This window comes from Oryctolagus cuniculus, chromosome 15, assembly GCF_964237555.1.
Source record: "Oryctolagus cuniculus chromosome 15, mOryCun1.1, whole genome shotgun sequence".
Taxonomy (NCBI): Eukaryota; Metazoa; Chordata; class Mammalia; order Lagomorpha; family Leporidae; genus Oryctolagus; species Oryctolagus cuniculus.
In genome coordinates this window covers 39,251,782-39,267,023 of record NC_091446.1, presented here as the reverse complement: position 1 = coordinate 39,267,023, position 15,242 = coordinate 39,251,782, and the positions used below count along the sequence as shown (strand labels likewise).

At 48.2% G+C, this 15,242-nt stretch overlaps 1 protein-coding gene and 1 pseudogene across 1 annotated transcript in view; one reads left to right on the top strand and one right to left on the bottom strand.

Moving 5' to 3' along the window:
* Nucleotides 1–1,483: 1,483 nt before the first annotated feature.
* On the bottom strand, nt 1,484–2,743 carry LOC108178399 (ADP-ribose pyrophosphatase, mitochondrial pseudogene; annotated as a pseudogene).
* A 10,742-nt stretch (nt 2,744–13,485) lies between these two features.
* The window catches only part of LOC138845286 (tRNA (guanine-N(7)-)-methyltransferase-like), a 56,766-nt gene continuing 55,009 nt past the window's right edge, over nt 13,486–15,242 (top strand). Inside the window, exons 1-2 of the mRNA XM_070057143.1 lie at nt 13,486–13,584; nt 13,847–14,388. Coding sequence (XP_069913244.1) covers nt 13,486–13,584; nt 13,847–14,388 — 641 coding nt within the window. The remainder of the gene's footprint in view (nt 13,585–13,846; nt 14,389–15,242) is intronic.

Below are 15,242 nucleotides of genomic sequence, written 5' to 3'. Positions count from 1 at the left end.
TTCTCATATGCTGTAAATAAAGTTAACTGCTTTGTTATTTTTAAGATTTATTTATTTATTTGAAAGCATTATGCAGAGAGAGGAGAGGCAAAGAGAGAGAGAGAGAGGTCTTCCATACGATGGTTCACTCCCTAGATGGCCGCAATGGCCGGAGCTGCACTGATCCGAAACCAGGAGCCAGGAGCTTCTTCTGGGTCTCCCAAGTGGGTGCAGGGACCCAAGGACTTGGGTCATCTTCTACTGCTTTCTCAGGCCACAGCAGAGAGCTGGATTGGAAGTGGAGCTGCTGGGTCTTGAACCGGTGGCCATATGGGATGCTGGTGCTTCAGGCCAGGGCATTAACCCACTGCACCACAGCACCGGCCCCTAACTGCCTTGTTTTAGGAGACGAGGAAGAAAATTTTTTCTGTCCTGCTGGTTACTATTGGAATCCCCTCATTCTTGGTTGTCATAGGGCCATCTCTATTTAAAATCTGGCTATAAATATCTTCTCTGTTTGCATATTGGTATTGAGAAAAGGGTAGATGTGGGTTATATTTTCACTAGGCATGGACTGTACACTTCCCCTGTTCAAAGATTTTTTCATGACAGGAATCACAATTGTAGGATCGTCTTCTGAGATGAGAAGAAATCAAAGTCTTGAGCTTAGTGCATTCTGCTCAGAAACAGGTCTGGTAACTAGATGGCTGGACTTGGAGCTCATTTTGTCACTGCATTTTAAAAATTTGAGAGGCAAAGAGACAGGGAGCTCCCATCAGCTGATTCACTCCCCAAATGTCCCCAACAGTTAGTAAAGGCAGGAGCAAAGCTGGCAGGAACCCAATTATTTGATCCATCACCTGTTGCCTCCCTGGATCTGCACTGATAAAAAAAAAAAAAAAAAAAAAAAACTGGAGTCAGGAGGTGGAGCCAGGAACCAAACCCAGGCGCTCAGATGTGAGACGTGGCTAAATGTCCACTCCATGTCACTGCATTTTTTTTTCCAATCTGGCTTTTAAATACTTGATCTTTATGGACCAAAATAGAAATTGAGCTTTTTCCCATTAAAACTGAAGCCTCTTAAAACAAGAATAACCAGAGAGTGTCTGTTCTCAAAAGCAATGAACAGTAGCCCATGGGAAGCTAAATTTGACAAACATGTCACTCAAAAAGCCAGATTATATATTAGATTAGACCACATTCTAACACTTCAGGAGAAGAATTGCCAAATGTGAGAATTGACAAAGGCTGACAAGTTGAGGCTGTGGTTCGTAGGCTATCTTTGTCTCACCCACAATCCTGCAGAGCATGAGTTATATAATTTGGTTTAAACCATGAATATAACACATGCACAAGTCACTATATTCCTCTTCTTTTAAATAGGAAGACAAAAAGTTTGTAATTCCATTCCCCACATTTGTCTAGTACCATTCCTTAATACAGAGCTTTCATATTGTGCCCAGTTTGGGAAATAATCACCCAAGAGGTGGCCCATTCTGTCCTGTTCAGTGGGAATCTGGTACTTTTTGCTTCTTACTTCCTTGTGTTCATTAGAAGGCCTCTAGCTCACTTGGCACCCCAAGTCTCTATTCACAGTAGCCAAGGTTACAGGTCCTCAGCCCAGTGGGCAAAACATGAATACACTGGGAGTGGCTGGCATGCAACTTGGGTCTATCACTTATGTCCACCCAGTTCACTCCCGCAGCGTCATCGCCAGCTTCCACAGGAAGATGCTCCGTTATTTCCCCTGTGTCATCGTGGTAGCTCACAGCCTGCGTCTCCCTCCATGCATTGTCTGTGTTGCGAGGACCATCCACATAGTCCTTACAGACCTCAAACTGTTTCTGGCTGAAGAGCAGGTGCAATTGTTCCTCCAACTCCTGCCTTTCTGCCCCGGATTTCTGTAAGGAGTTCCTGGCTTCCCCGCCAAACTCTCTCTTCAGAGCAGCAGTCATCTTCTCTGCTGGATCCCTCACCCTACCTGGGATGGCCCATTCTCCACAATTCTTCCTTTTGATGTCTACAACTTGCAGGGTGTTTTTTTTTTTCCCAGAAATAGGATGAGTAATGTGATTTCCCTTGCTATCCTTTCTCCAGCTGGTTAGGATAGGATCAGCAACATGATTGGGGTCCCAGTGCTCCTAGAGCCCAGGGCCAACTGGGCCTGACCAACCTGCTATTCTGAACCTCATACAGACCATTCTGCCTCCCTCTCTCCACTGGCCCATCCTTTGCATTGAACCTGGGGGAGAAGTCCCCTTCCCCAACCTGGGGGTCTGCCCACAGGGGCACAGCCAGCACAGAGCCAGCAGTGTACGCCACCGGATTGTACTCCAGCTACTCCACCTGCCAGCTCACTTTCTTGTCGGGGATGTGGCTTCATCCCACCCCAGAGTCAGGGTATGGAGAAGTCCAGGCCTTCTGGTGGGGGAATGCAGCAGTACCCTTGGAAACAGATGTGATGAGGTGTGGAGGGATCCCACATGAGAGAAGGAGGCTCCATCTGGCCAGGATGCTGGAGCAGCTACTGGGCCTGCATGCCACAGAGGCCAAGATCAAGGAGAGAGATGTTAATGCTAAAGCCTTCTTGGGGAGGCTTGCCACCATCCATGATGCAATGGCCAGCACAGGTTTCCAATTGCACATGGAGGGCCATTGAAGAGGTGGTGGCAATGGGTTGAAGGTTGGAGTATGGATGGGGGTAGAGAGTAGCCCCGTTTATCTCACAAACATCCTCTGATGGCCAGGCCTTCCTAAAAGACTAGGGAACTCTTCTACCTGCCATGTGCAGGCTCCAGGACATCATGTGGGGCTAACAGCAGCTGGGGCAGGGCACCTCGACTCCAGCCCCATGTGCCCTCATGGCCATAGTGGTGTTTTCACTTGAAACTGAGAGGCCCCCAGCAAACATCCTCCTAGGATACTGAAAAAATTAGCCAAAAACAACAGCACAAGCGCTTTCTTGCTTACCAGGTTATTAGCCGTTTAAAGTTAAATTGAGTTCTTAGGTCTAGGATTGCAATCTGTATAGGGGAGGGCAGAATGACTGTGGGGTGCAGGTGGGCAAAAACTCCCTGTGCGGGATGCTCAGAAGAGAGTGAGACTGACCTGAAAGGAGAGGGAGAATTCAACATGGTGCACTGAGCATGGTCCTGAAGAGGAATCCTCGAGATGCGATGTGTGGGGATGGGAGATATAAAACTTGGGTCCATCATTTCCTACCTGGATAGTTTGGACAAATTGCTTAATCTCATTTTCATATGAGCATTGGCTGCAGGTGCTGTGCCAAGTACAGAAGAGTTGCTGAAGGCTGGATCACACGACTCCTGTTCATAAAAAATGTCCTGGTTGAGGAGGCAGCATATATATTTTTTGAAAACTAAAACTAACACTGGAAGAGAAGTGCCAGGTTGTTAATAGTTGTACACAGTCAGGGTCAAATCCCAGCTCCAGTTCCTCCACCAAGCCTTGCTCTGGAACCTTCCTGGGAAATTTACTTAACGTGTCTTCAGGTTCCTTATTGTAAAATGAAACTACTAATAGCTTCTTCACAGAGTTATGGTGACAATAAAGTAGCCTGTGACATGTAAGGCTGTGAGCACAACGTCTCATCTACAAATGCATTCAGTGAACACTAGTTGTCTTTATGATAGTTATGAATATTTTTGACTCTGTCCCTTGGAAACTAGTTTAGAACAGGGCAGCAGAGGTGACTACGGAAATCTACAGTTCATAGGTGAGGTCAGAATTCAACAGTCTATGATTTTTCTATCTGGAGAAATTCAGACCGAGAGAGAACAGGACCTGTGTCTTGAAAAGATGAGCAAGGAGAAGAGGCACAAGGTTGTTCATTAGGCAGCTGAAAGCAAACCCAGGGAAAGGCATTGTATCAGTAGGAGTGGAGTTTTAGAATGAATGAAGTGCAGATTGTATGCTATAAGACCCAAAGAACCTGAGTACTTCAACAGTTCCCAAAGTTTGTTCCATGCTACACCAGTTCCACTAGAAAGATGGTCAATGAATAAATGATTTTATGGTCAGATAGGTTTGGGGAATTCTACATATTTTATACTCCCACCTTTTAGAAATAGATGCATATCAGTGTTTTAAAGATACTGAGAATTTCCATAAAAACAAAACAAATCAACCCTAAAGTGGCTGACTTCGTTTTATCTAGTATTTCTCAAACTCTCTGATCAGAATTCTGCCTTTATGCAATAGTTTTGTAATGTTATGTAATGTTTTAGGAACACGCTCATCCAAGCTTAGAAAGGTTTCAAAATACACCTACATTATTGGGGGTAGCACTCAAATCTTTTGAAGGTATCACTATCTCCATTACTGTGGAAGACAGCTATCAAATACCCAGCCAATGCCCTCACAAAGAACTCCAAACCGGAAGAACCAGGCTTCCAGGAGCCTTGATACCCAGAAGTACCCAGCACTATGAAGAACAACAACAACAAGAAAAGCAGAGAAACATGAGGATTGGTCATCATTAGCTATCCTTGTCATCAATATAGTTGAGAAAGTACTGTGTTCCAGGGAAAGAAACATGATTATTAGAGGACACAGTTCCAGTTCTGTAAATCTTTTCTTCCTATGCCTGATTTTTTTTTCAGTCATGAAATTACTATTCCTCTATGCCCACTGGAAATGTATTAAGAATCATTGAAGGGGCTGGTGTTATAGTGTAGGGAGTTAAACCATCACCTGCAGGGCCAGCGTCCCATATGGGCACTGTTCCAATTCCTGATTGCTCCATTTCCAATCCAGCTCTCTGCTAATGTGCCTGGGAAGGCAGTGGAGGATGGCCCAAGTCCTTGAGCCCCTGTACCCACATGGGAGAACCGGATGCAGCTCCTGGCTCCTGGCATTTTCCTGACCCAGCCCCAGGCGCTGCAGCCATTGGGGAGAGTGAGCCAGCAGCTGAAAGACCTCTCTGTCTCTCTCTGAAACTGTATCAAATAAACAAAATAAATCTTTTTTAAAAGTACTGAAATAAAAACTTAAAATCTTTTGGGAGAAAACACTTGGGAGTTCTTTATATTATTATTTCCAGATATCCTTAATCCAAATCATAAGAAACAAATGAAGCAGAAGTCTTGGGTTTAGTTCTAGTTTCCTCCTGTCACAAGCTGTGTAGCTTTGCATCTGACCCATAGCTTCACTGGGTCTTGGTTCCTCACTATGAAAGGAATCCATTGGCCTCTGATACCCACGAAAGTCCTTCTGGCTTTAACATTTTATGATTCTGAGATATATGGAAATCTCACTATAAGAAGACTAAGGTCCATTTTTGCTGTAAATCAAAAAGACCAGATGTTCAAACATAAATGACCAGATGCTCAGGGAGAAACACACACTTGAAGGAAGCAGGAGCGCAAGGAAGGTGTGGGTGTCACGAACGAAGCAGATAGAATGGGCTCGAGAATTCATGGGACACCTGGAAGTGGACTTCAAACCAGTAATAGGGTGTTTTGTCTTATTTTTGGCATCATTAAAGGGCAGAAGACAGTTAAATTAGACCATTGGATGATCATGGTACAAAATATGCCCTAAGGGAAGTTAAATGAAGACCTGTAGTAGAAACCAAATGATTTACTTGCTGGGAAGCCACTGGGAAGGCTTCTTTTCCTAAATTATCATCTGAGGCAGAAATATCCAAGGTAGAAGAACAAACAGAGCTAAACACACAGACTCTTCTGGTTTCATTCATGAGAAAGCCCTAAAAGAACTATTAGGGGCTGATTAGAGAGCAAATCTTTGGCTTGTCACTAGGAACGGTGGCTAGGTCAGAAATTACCAGTGTGATTTCCATTTTAGTAAGAATATTATGGGTCGGCGCCACGGCTCAATAGGCTAATCCTCCGCCTTGCGGCGCCGGCACACCAGGTTCTAGTCCCGGTCGGGGCGCCGGATTCTGTCCCAGTTGCCTCTCTTCCAGGCCAGCTTTCTGCTGTGGCCAGGGAGTGCAGTGGAGGATGGCCCAAGTGCTTGGGCCCTGCACCCCGTGGGAGACCAGGAGAAGCACCTGGCTCCTGCCTTCGGATCAGCGCAGTGCGCTGGCCGCAGCACACCGGCCGCGGCAGCCATTGGAGGGTGAACCGATGGAAAAGGAAGATCTTTCTCTCTGTCTCTCTCTCACTGTCCACTCTGCCTGTCAAAAAAAAAAAAAAAAAGAATATTATGGAGGGCAGAGTGAGGATGGGGAGAACCAGGGTCGAGACAGTACAAGAACCCCAAACTGTCCTTCCTGCCTCTTTTGGAGAAGTATGAACAGCTGGTACCCAACACATTGAATTCTCCCAAATTAGCCATCTCTTCCTAAAACCATGCTGAGGATCAACTTCAGAAAGAAATCTGAAAGGAAAGCAAAGATCTTCTCCTTTCTTTAAGATGGTAACACTGGTGATAAATACAGCAATAACATAACTGCAGCTTGATAAGTTCTTCCTGGGTGTCAGACTGTAGTGCACACATTCACCCAGTCTGACTGCCTAGTTTTGAATCCTGATTCAGCCACTTTTTAGCTGGTTGATGTTATTCAAGTTTCCTAACTTCTCTTGCCCTCAGTTTTCTTGTCTCAGAATAATAATGGGTACATTATTATAGTATTTATATGAGATAATTCATTTAAAGAGCTTAGAATAACGCTTGGTCCATAGTAAGACCTCAACAAATATTAGCTATCACATCACAACTGTTTTTTTTTTAATTTTTCAAAATTTTTATTTATTTGAAAGGCAGAGTTACACAGAGGCAGAGGCAAAGAGAGAGAGAGAATCTTCCAACCACTGGTTCACTCCCTAAATGGACACAATGGCTGGAGCTGGGCTAATCCAAAGCCAGGAACCAGGAGCTTCTTCCGGGTCTCCGACCTGGATGCAGGGGCCCAAGAACTTGGGCCATCTTCTACAGCTTTCCCAGACCATTGCAGAGAGCTGGATCAGAAGTGGAGCAGCCAGGAGTCAAACTGGCACCCATATGGGATGCCGGCACTGCAGGCAATGGCTTTACCCACTACGCCACAGCGCCAGCCCCTAAACACATTTATTATCAGAGTTAATTCTCAAACAACCCTATGAGTTAGGCATATATACTAATATCACCATTTAGCCAGAAAACATTGCAGTTCATAGAACTTAAATGTGCTAGTTACTTCAGAACTGTATTTCAGAATTGGAAAGACTTGACAACAATAAACTTATTTTTTACTGATGGTCTACATGCATGTTGAATTTAATTTTTATGGCAAAATGAAACTGTTTTATTATAACTATGAAAGTTGAGTTTTATTAAACCGATTCTGTTAGATTCACTCTTTTTTTTTTTATTTTATTTTATTGTTTTGACAGGCAGAGTTAGACAGAGAGAGAGAGAGACAGAGAGAAAGGTCTTTCTTTTTCCGTTGGTTCACCCCACAAGTGGCCGCTATGGCCAGCGCCATGTGGTGATCCGAAGCCAGGAGCCAGGTGCTTCCTCCTGGTCTCCCATGCAGGTGCAGGGCCCAAGCACTTGGGCCATCCTCCACTGCCTTCCCAGGCCACAGCAGAGAGCTGGACTGGAAGAGGAGCAGCCAGGACAGAATCTGGCGCCCCAACTGAGACTAGAACCCCAGAGTGCCGGCGCCACGGGCGGAGGATTAGCCAAGAGAGCCGCGGCACCAGCCAGATTCACTCTTAGAAAAGAGGTTGGAGAGAGTGAAACCATTAGCTAGCTTTTGTAGCAAAACAGTTGTAAAGAAAAAGTACCCTGAATTATAAGCCTGTTCAGACTAAAAGACATGGCAGAGAGATATCCCCAAGTGGAAGTGGAGGCCTACAGAAAATGAGGAGTCAAAAAGGCCCCCCCATTTAAAGATAATTAAAAATAATGAATCTTAATGAAGAATGAGATGAGAGAGGGAGTGGGAGATGCAATGGTTTGTGGTGGAAGGGAGGTTATGGGGGAAAAACCACTATAATTCAAAAGTACTTTTGAAATTTATACTTATAAAATAAAAGTGTAAAAAATAAATAAAATAATAAAAAGGTCCATGTGTAGTGGTGACAGGCAGAGTGTCAGGTATTGGCCATGGGGATTCACTTCTAGGAGTGTTTCAAGGACACTTGGTGAGTGGACAGAGCATGGGACAAGTGCATTGGAAACTTGTGACTCTGCCAGTAATATTTCTGTGCCTCAGTTTCCTCCTTTACAAAATGAAGAACTGATCTAGAACCAATCCTTTAGATTCCTTCCAACTCCCTAGAGAACCATGAAAATGAATTAGAGGAAGCAGCAAGCATACTTACGCAGATTTTTGGATTGAGGTGGTAGGGTTAGTGATTAGGGAATTGGGTCATTAGTTGATTTTGGAGTAAAAGAGAAAATGGGACAATTATTGACTTTTTTAAGAAGAAGGAAAATTGTGCCTTTTAAGAAATGACTTAGGCAAGATAATGAATACAGCTATATGTAGAATAGAGGCAGTTTACAGATTAACCAAAGAAATCTCAATTAAAATTTGTAACAATGAAAGTCAAATAGCCTTTATTCATGTGAGAGAGAAGCCTCCGTTTGTATGCTGCAATGTGTAGGTGTTTAGGAAGTCCAGCGGCTCAGAAACAGTCCTCCTGGCCATCTTAAAATACTGCCTGGATTTATGCCATTAAAACAAACCCTTCCGAATGTACTTCACATTGTAAAATTCGCACTTATTTCACATCCAGCTGTTGTCACGCTTTCTGAAGAATTGGTAGCAGAATGACAACTAGCTACACACAATGAACTGAGCAGACACAGATCTGAAGAGGGGAGGAAGGGATTCCTTTGTATGTGTGGCATTGCTTAAGGCAGTCTGTTCAACGATATGCAAGGACCTGTTACACACAGGTACTGACATACAAAGGTAAGGAAGTTGTGGTGCATTGCTTCTAGATGCCTACAGTCCAGAGAGAGTACACTGCACAAAGATCACGGGGCAGGCGCAGTTTTGAAAAGTGGTGCCAGAAGGGTGGGTGCTGTGGTCTAGTGGGTGAGGCTGCTGCCTGTGATGTTGCCATCCCCTATGAGTTCTAGTCCCAGCTGCTCCATTTCCTATCAACTTCCCCGCTAATGCACCTAGGAAAGCAGCAGAGGAGGACCCAAATGCTTGGGCCCCTGCACCCATATGGGAGACCCAGAAGAAGCGCCTGGCTCCTGAATTGGGATCTGCTCAGCTCTGGCCATTGCGGCCAGTTAGGGAGCGAACCACTGGATGGAAGACCTCATCTCATCTCATCTCATCTCATCTCATCTCATCTCATCTCATCTCTCTCTCCCCTCACCCCATAACTCTGCCTTTCAAAAAAATAAATCTTGAAAAAATAAAGAAAAGAAATGTCAGAGACCAAAAAGGAAAGGCAGAGAAACAAAAAAAAATATTGCTCTCTTCCATCATAATTTTGCTGAAGGAGTAGGCAACTGCAATTTAAGAAAGACTTTTTCTTGGTCCTAGTGAGTCCTCCTAAAGAGCCATTAAAATTTAAGCAGATAGAACTGACACTCTATGGACTGAGGAATAATGGATAATTCAAGTATTCAAATCTCTTTAGTTTGATGATTTCTTGGTCCTTTACCATTTACAATAATAAGATTTTACTATGTCAGAAATTGTAAACTGCAGTTGACTATGAAATACAAGTCCTTCGCTGGCTAATTTTTCATGCTTCTCTCCTCTCTGGAACTTGACAGCAAGCCAGGCCAGCTGAGGCTGTGAGGTGGGAGAAACCAGGAGCAGGAAGCAGAAAACAGAGGAACTGGAGCTAGAGAGATAATATAAAACTTCTTCAAACAGCAGATTAGAGGAGCACATATTTTCAGAGATGACATTAAACAGGCACCATTAGAGATACCATCAAGAAATACAGACAATATTCAATTTGAAAAAAAAAAAAAAAACAACAACAACAACCTTGGAGGACCAGTTCCAGTTCTTGTGTTGCCTAGCTGGATAACCCTGGGAAATCATAGCCACATTCTCTTGTATTTATAGAGGACTGATTCTATACCAGCCAGGTACTGTGCTACATGTTTATAATGGACTGAATGTTCATGTCTGCAGCCCTCCATTCATATGTTGAAATCCTAACACCTAGTGTAATGATTTTGGGAAGCGGGGCCTTTGGGAGGTGATTAAGACTTGAGGATCCTGTCTTCATGAATGGGGTAAGCGTCCTTATAAAAGGGACCCCACAGAGTTCTCTCACTTGCTGTCTTTTCCTGTGGGAGATGATGACAACTCAGCAGTTTACACTCTAGAAGAGGAAGAAGGACCTCACAAGAATCCTAGTCATGCAGGTACTCTGGTGTCAGATTCCCAGCCACCAGAACTCTGAGACACAAACTTGTTTAAGCCACTCAGTCTATACTAGCTGGGTCCAGCAGCCCAAACTGAGAGAGTGGTTTACATGCAACAGTATTTAATTCTCACAACAACCCTCTGAGGGAGAGTGTCACTTTCTCTATTTTATGGATGAGGAAGCTTAACCATAGATAAGTTCAAAGTCATATAAGCTAACATTTTTCAAAGCAGGAATTTGGATGCTTATTTCCAAACTCCATGATTTTCTGGAGACCTAAGTCTTTGAGGCCTCAATTCTCTCACTTATAAATGGACACATTGCACCAGGCAATGTTGAGATTACTTCTGGTGTTAAAATGCTATGGTTCTAGTTATTGAACTACACCTACATTTAATATATTTCTACTTAATCCTTGTTTCTGAGTAGTCTGTGTCAGAGAACTGAGATCTAAAGACAAAATTCAGAAACATGGTCTCATTTCCTAGGCTGCCCGTGTGTTTCAATCAAATTAGACCACACTTTTTCCTCTTCCACTGAGAATGCTCTTCCTCAGTTCCTATCTATTGAAATCCTAGCCATCCTTTAAGTCAGCTGAAGGGCCACTTCCTCCAGTAACCATTCTCAGTATTTGGAGATTTAGAGTGGGAGTTACTAGACCACTGGGGTTTGGGATGTGGGGGAGGTATCCGTGCTAAAAACAAAAAGGAAAAGACATAAGAAGAAGGTGGAAGTGAAAGATAAGAAAAGATAAGAGAAGAATCTTGTGACCAGCAGTACAGATGGCTCCAAATTATATTCAACAGTAGGAGTGAATATTAAATGAGATAATGTCTGGAAAATAGATAGCACAGTATCTAGATGGGCAACTACATGGCAGTTCCCACTCTTACTACCTGTAAGAACCTGGGCATCTCTATCCTGCTGAAAAACGCTGCCATCCTGCCCTGGAGAAGTAGGATAAGCAAAGCAAGAAAACACTCAGCAGTGAAGACACTTCAAGGAGACAGAGGGGAACACAGAGAAAATGGAAGAGTGATGGAGTCATGCAGGAGCAGACAGGGAGAGGAGGGAAATGGAAATAAAGGAGCAAAAAGTCCTGGCCCTTGGGAAAAAGTTTGCGCTGCACTGCAGAATCCAATCTAGAGCAAGAGTTCTAGAGGCGTGCAGGTGCAGCAGCCAAGGCTGGGGTGCCAGTCACCTTGCCACTGTGCCTTCACATCCATCGTCCTTTCCCTGCTCTGCCTTCCGTCGTCTTCTGGTTTTTGCTTTTTAATCACTGGAGGGTGGGTGGAAAGGGAAAGCTAGGGGATTTCTTCCCTGCCCTACTTTGGCAGGCGTTTCCAACAGTTTCACTTCCTTCAGGTCTCCAGTTCTGTTATGGTTTGAGCGGGATTTGTCTAGCCATACTCATGCAGCCATTTAACCCCTTAAGTCTTACATGAACAGTTAATAGATTAGTGCTGACAGTTGATGGATTAAGGTGGAGGCTTGATAAGGTTATGGTGTCTGAGATGGGGCCGTTGGAAAGGGACAGGATTGGATTAGGTTGCTAGGGTGGAGCCAACTGTGGATGGAATCATGATGGCTTTGAGACCACATACAGGGTGGAGAAAGCGTGTCCTCCTTGTCTCTCTGCTTCCTGGCTCACCAGGCGATCTTTCCTTCCCCCAGATACTCCACCACTGCCAGCCTCCACCAGACACCAAATTCTTGGACTGGGAACCTCTAAGCTGCAGACCAAAATCAATCTTCCCTCCAGGTATCTAGTTGGTATCTAATGGCCCCTCTGAAGTATCTAGTTGAAATACTCAAAAGCTGAGACAAACTCCCAGCAGGGAAGCCCTTGTCTCTCTGTCTCTCCAGTTCCAGGGGAGAAGGTGCATCCAGGACTCACTAATCTCAGGAGTGCCTCACCTTTCCCTCATAATGCTTCTGGTCCCTTCAACAGCTTTGTAACTCATTTGCTACATTTAATGATCACTATTGCGTTATCTGGGAAAGAACACTTAACTTTCACTTGGGTTCATCCCCAGAGTTGCAAGGCAGCTTTTTCAGCGGGACTGTATGTGGCTCATCTAGAGAGAGAAATCCAGGTTTCCCAGGAGTCCAGCTGTGCCAGGGATTCATCAGACAGCAACAGATCCACACTAGCTGTCAGAGTTGAGGGCTCTTAGCCTAAGAATTATTCGTAACATGATGAGGTTCATGTGTGTTCATATCTGCTCCTTCGTGTTTTTTTTTTTCCTTACTCACTGTGATCTCTATAAGCCTTGGCTTAAAGACCATGACTGTAGATTTCAACTGTATTCCTCCAAGGATGAAGCACCCATGGTGAGTATGGAGGGCACATGGGTCGCTGTGGTGGGGAGGAGATACAGAGGTACAGGAAAAACGGGGCGGGGGAGTGCAGGGTCAGTTTTTGGAAGTGCTTGGTTTTGTTTTTTGCAAGATGAGGTTTGTCAGGAAACCCACTTGATGGAGACTCGAATGTCTCCAGTCCCAGCTACAGACACTCAGAGACAGTATTATTCCTACAGCTGCTCTCTTTTCTTTTTCTTCTCCTTCTCCTCCTCCTCTTTCTTCTTTACACGATTTTATGTACTTCTTTGAAAGGCAGAGTTACAGAAAGAGAGAAAGGGAGAGACAGAGAGAGATCTTCCATCTGCTGGTTCATTCCCCAAATGGCCTCAGTGGCCAGAGCTGCACAGATCAGAAGCCAGGAGCTTCTTCCAGGTCTCCCACGTGGGTGCAGGGACCCAGGCACTTGGGCCATGTTCTGCTGCTTCCCCAGGCACATTAGCAGGGAGCTGGATCAGAAGCCGAGCAGCCAGGACTCCAACAGGTGCCCATATGGGATGGCGGTATCGCAGACAGAGGCTTTCCCTGCCACGCCACAAAACCTAGCCCCTATTCCTACAGCTTTCATTTCTCCCATCACCAGAGCCTCATTAAAACCACAGCCGTGTGTGCTTTTGTGGCAGGGGAGCGGGGGTGGGCAACACAGGCACCCGACTGATCTCCAAGTCACATTCATGGCAGCCCCAAAGGGCGATTCTGCTTGGAGTCAAGAAGGCTGCCCAGACAGAGATGGTCAGGGATGGCAAAGGAGCTCAGCAGGAGCAGGGGTTGACAGGTGGAGGGAGCTCTGGGGTTTTCAAGCAGACAACAGAGCAGCGTCAAAATGCAAGGGACCGAACAGGGGTTTGGGGGTGATGGTCGAGCCGTGGCGAGGAGGCTGGCGGCCCAGCTGTGGGGGTCTCTGACACGAAGGCACTGGAGCGTAAGGCCATGGGGCGTCAGAGGGTCTTGCCATCAGACGGGCAAGGTCACTTTGGGGAGGGCCACTCTCAGGGCTTACAAGCAGGACAGCCGCAGGCAAGGGAAAGAACTGCGAGCTCCTTCAGCTCCCATGTGAAGCTTCGACGTTACCTTCGCCAAAGGGGCACGAGAAATTCCAGCCGCTTTTCTAGGGCTTGAAGGACCAGCATCCTCCGTCTGTGGGGTGGTAAAAAGCGCCCCTTCTGCGGCTGGGTGCCACCAAGTCCGCATCTTCAGAAGTTTCGAGCGTCTGCTCGCCAGGGTCGAGCCACTACAGGTGGGCGACAGCGATCCGCGGGGCAGACGTGGGCTCCTCGCTCGTGCTGCGCAGCCGCCGCGGCTCGCCCCCTCCAGGCCCGGGCACCGCTGTGGGCCGTGCCCGGCAGGGCTCTCCCGGAGCTGCGCGGCAGCGGCGTGAGGAGGCCTGGCGGGCGGCGAGAGGCTGTGCCCCAGTTTGTGTCCAATCAGGGAGTGCGGGCTGTGCCCCGAGCCGGGCAGCAATGCGTAAACAAACCCACGGCAACTCCTCCGCCCCCTCGGCGCGCTCGCCCCGCGCCCGCCGCCGCCGCCGCCGCTGCCGCCGCCGAGGGCTTGCTCTCCTCGCGCCCGCCCGCCGGGCCGGCCCAGCCCCCGCCCCGCGCCGCCCGCACCCCGCCCCGCCCCCGCTGGCGCGGGCGCCTCACCTACCGCCCCACGCGCGCGCGCGCCCGCGCACCACGCGCCCCGCGCCGCCCGCCCGCCCGGATCGTGGCCTCTCGAGAGCAAGGTAAGGGCGATGCGCGGGGACGCAGGCAGCTTCCTCGCCCGACGCGGGCCGGGGAAGTTTCTGGCGTGGCTGTTTTCCGCCGGGCCGGGGTTGGCGGCGGCGGGGAGGCCCCCCGGCGCCGGGAGAGCCTGGCGGGCGGGATGGGGCCGCCCGGCGCCCCGGGTCACAAGTTGCCCAACCTGACATTGGTGCGGGCTGCGCGCGGAGAAGGCTGGAGGCGCGGCGGGGCCGGGCGCCGTGCGGGCGAGGGGAGGGCCCCGAGGAACTTTCTCCTCCCCGGAGGGGCGCCTTGCAGCCCCTGGCTGCGGCCCCCGCGGCGCGAGCGGCGGCTCCGGAGCTGGAGGGAGACCATGAAATGTGTTTGAAGGAGCTGACGCAGTTAGTGACGCTCGCGGCTTCCTGACGGGGACCGGCCACAGCAGCGCCCTCGCCCTGGAGGGACGAGCTGAGCCGGCGCGCGGGCCCTTCCTCAGCCGGGAGCCGCGCGCCCCGGCGCCTAGTTCGAGGGCCCGTGGGCTCGGGGCGCGAGCATCTGCTGTGGGCCGGGGGGCCAGGCCCGGCAGCGCGCGTCGCTTCCGTTTTGATCGGGTTATTATATAAGATGTCACGGCGAGGAGAGGGGCGAGCGAGCGGCGCGCGGGCGAGGGTGCGGTGGCCTCGGCGAGGGGCGGGCGGTGGGGCCGGGCGCGGACCCACCTGTGCGCCCTCCGCGCCTCTGCGGGCGCCGCCCGCGCGCGTGCCGGCGGGGCCTGGGGGTGGGGGACAGCCGTGCCCGCCGAGCCCTCCCCGCCCCGGGAACACTGGCAACGGCCGCAACGTGCAGTTTCCTCTCCGCCGCCGCGCCTGGGTCCCCA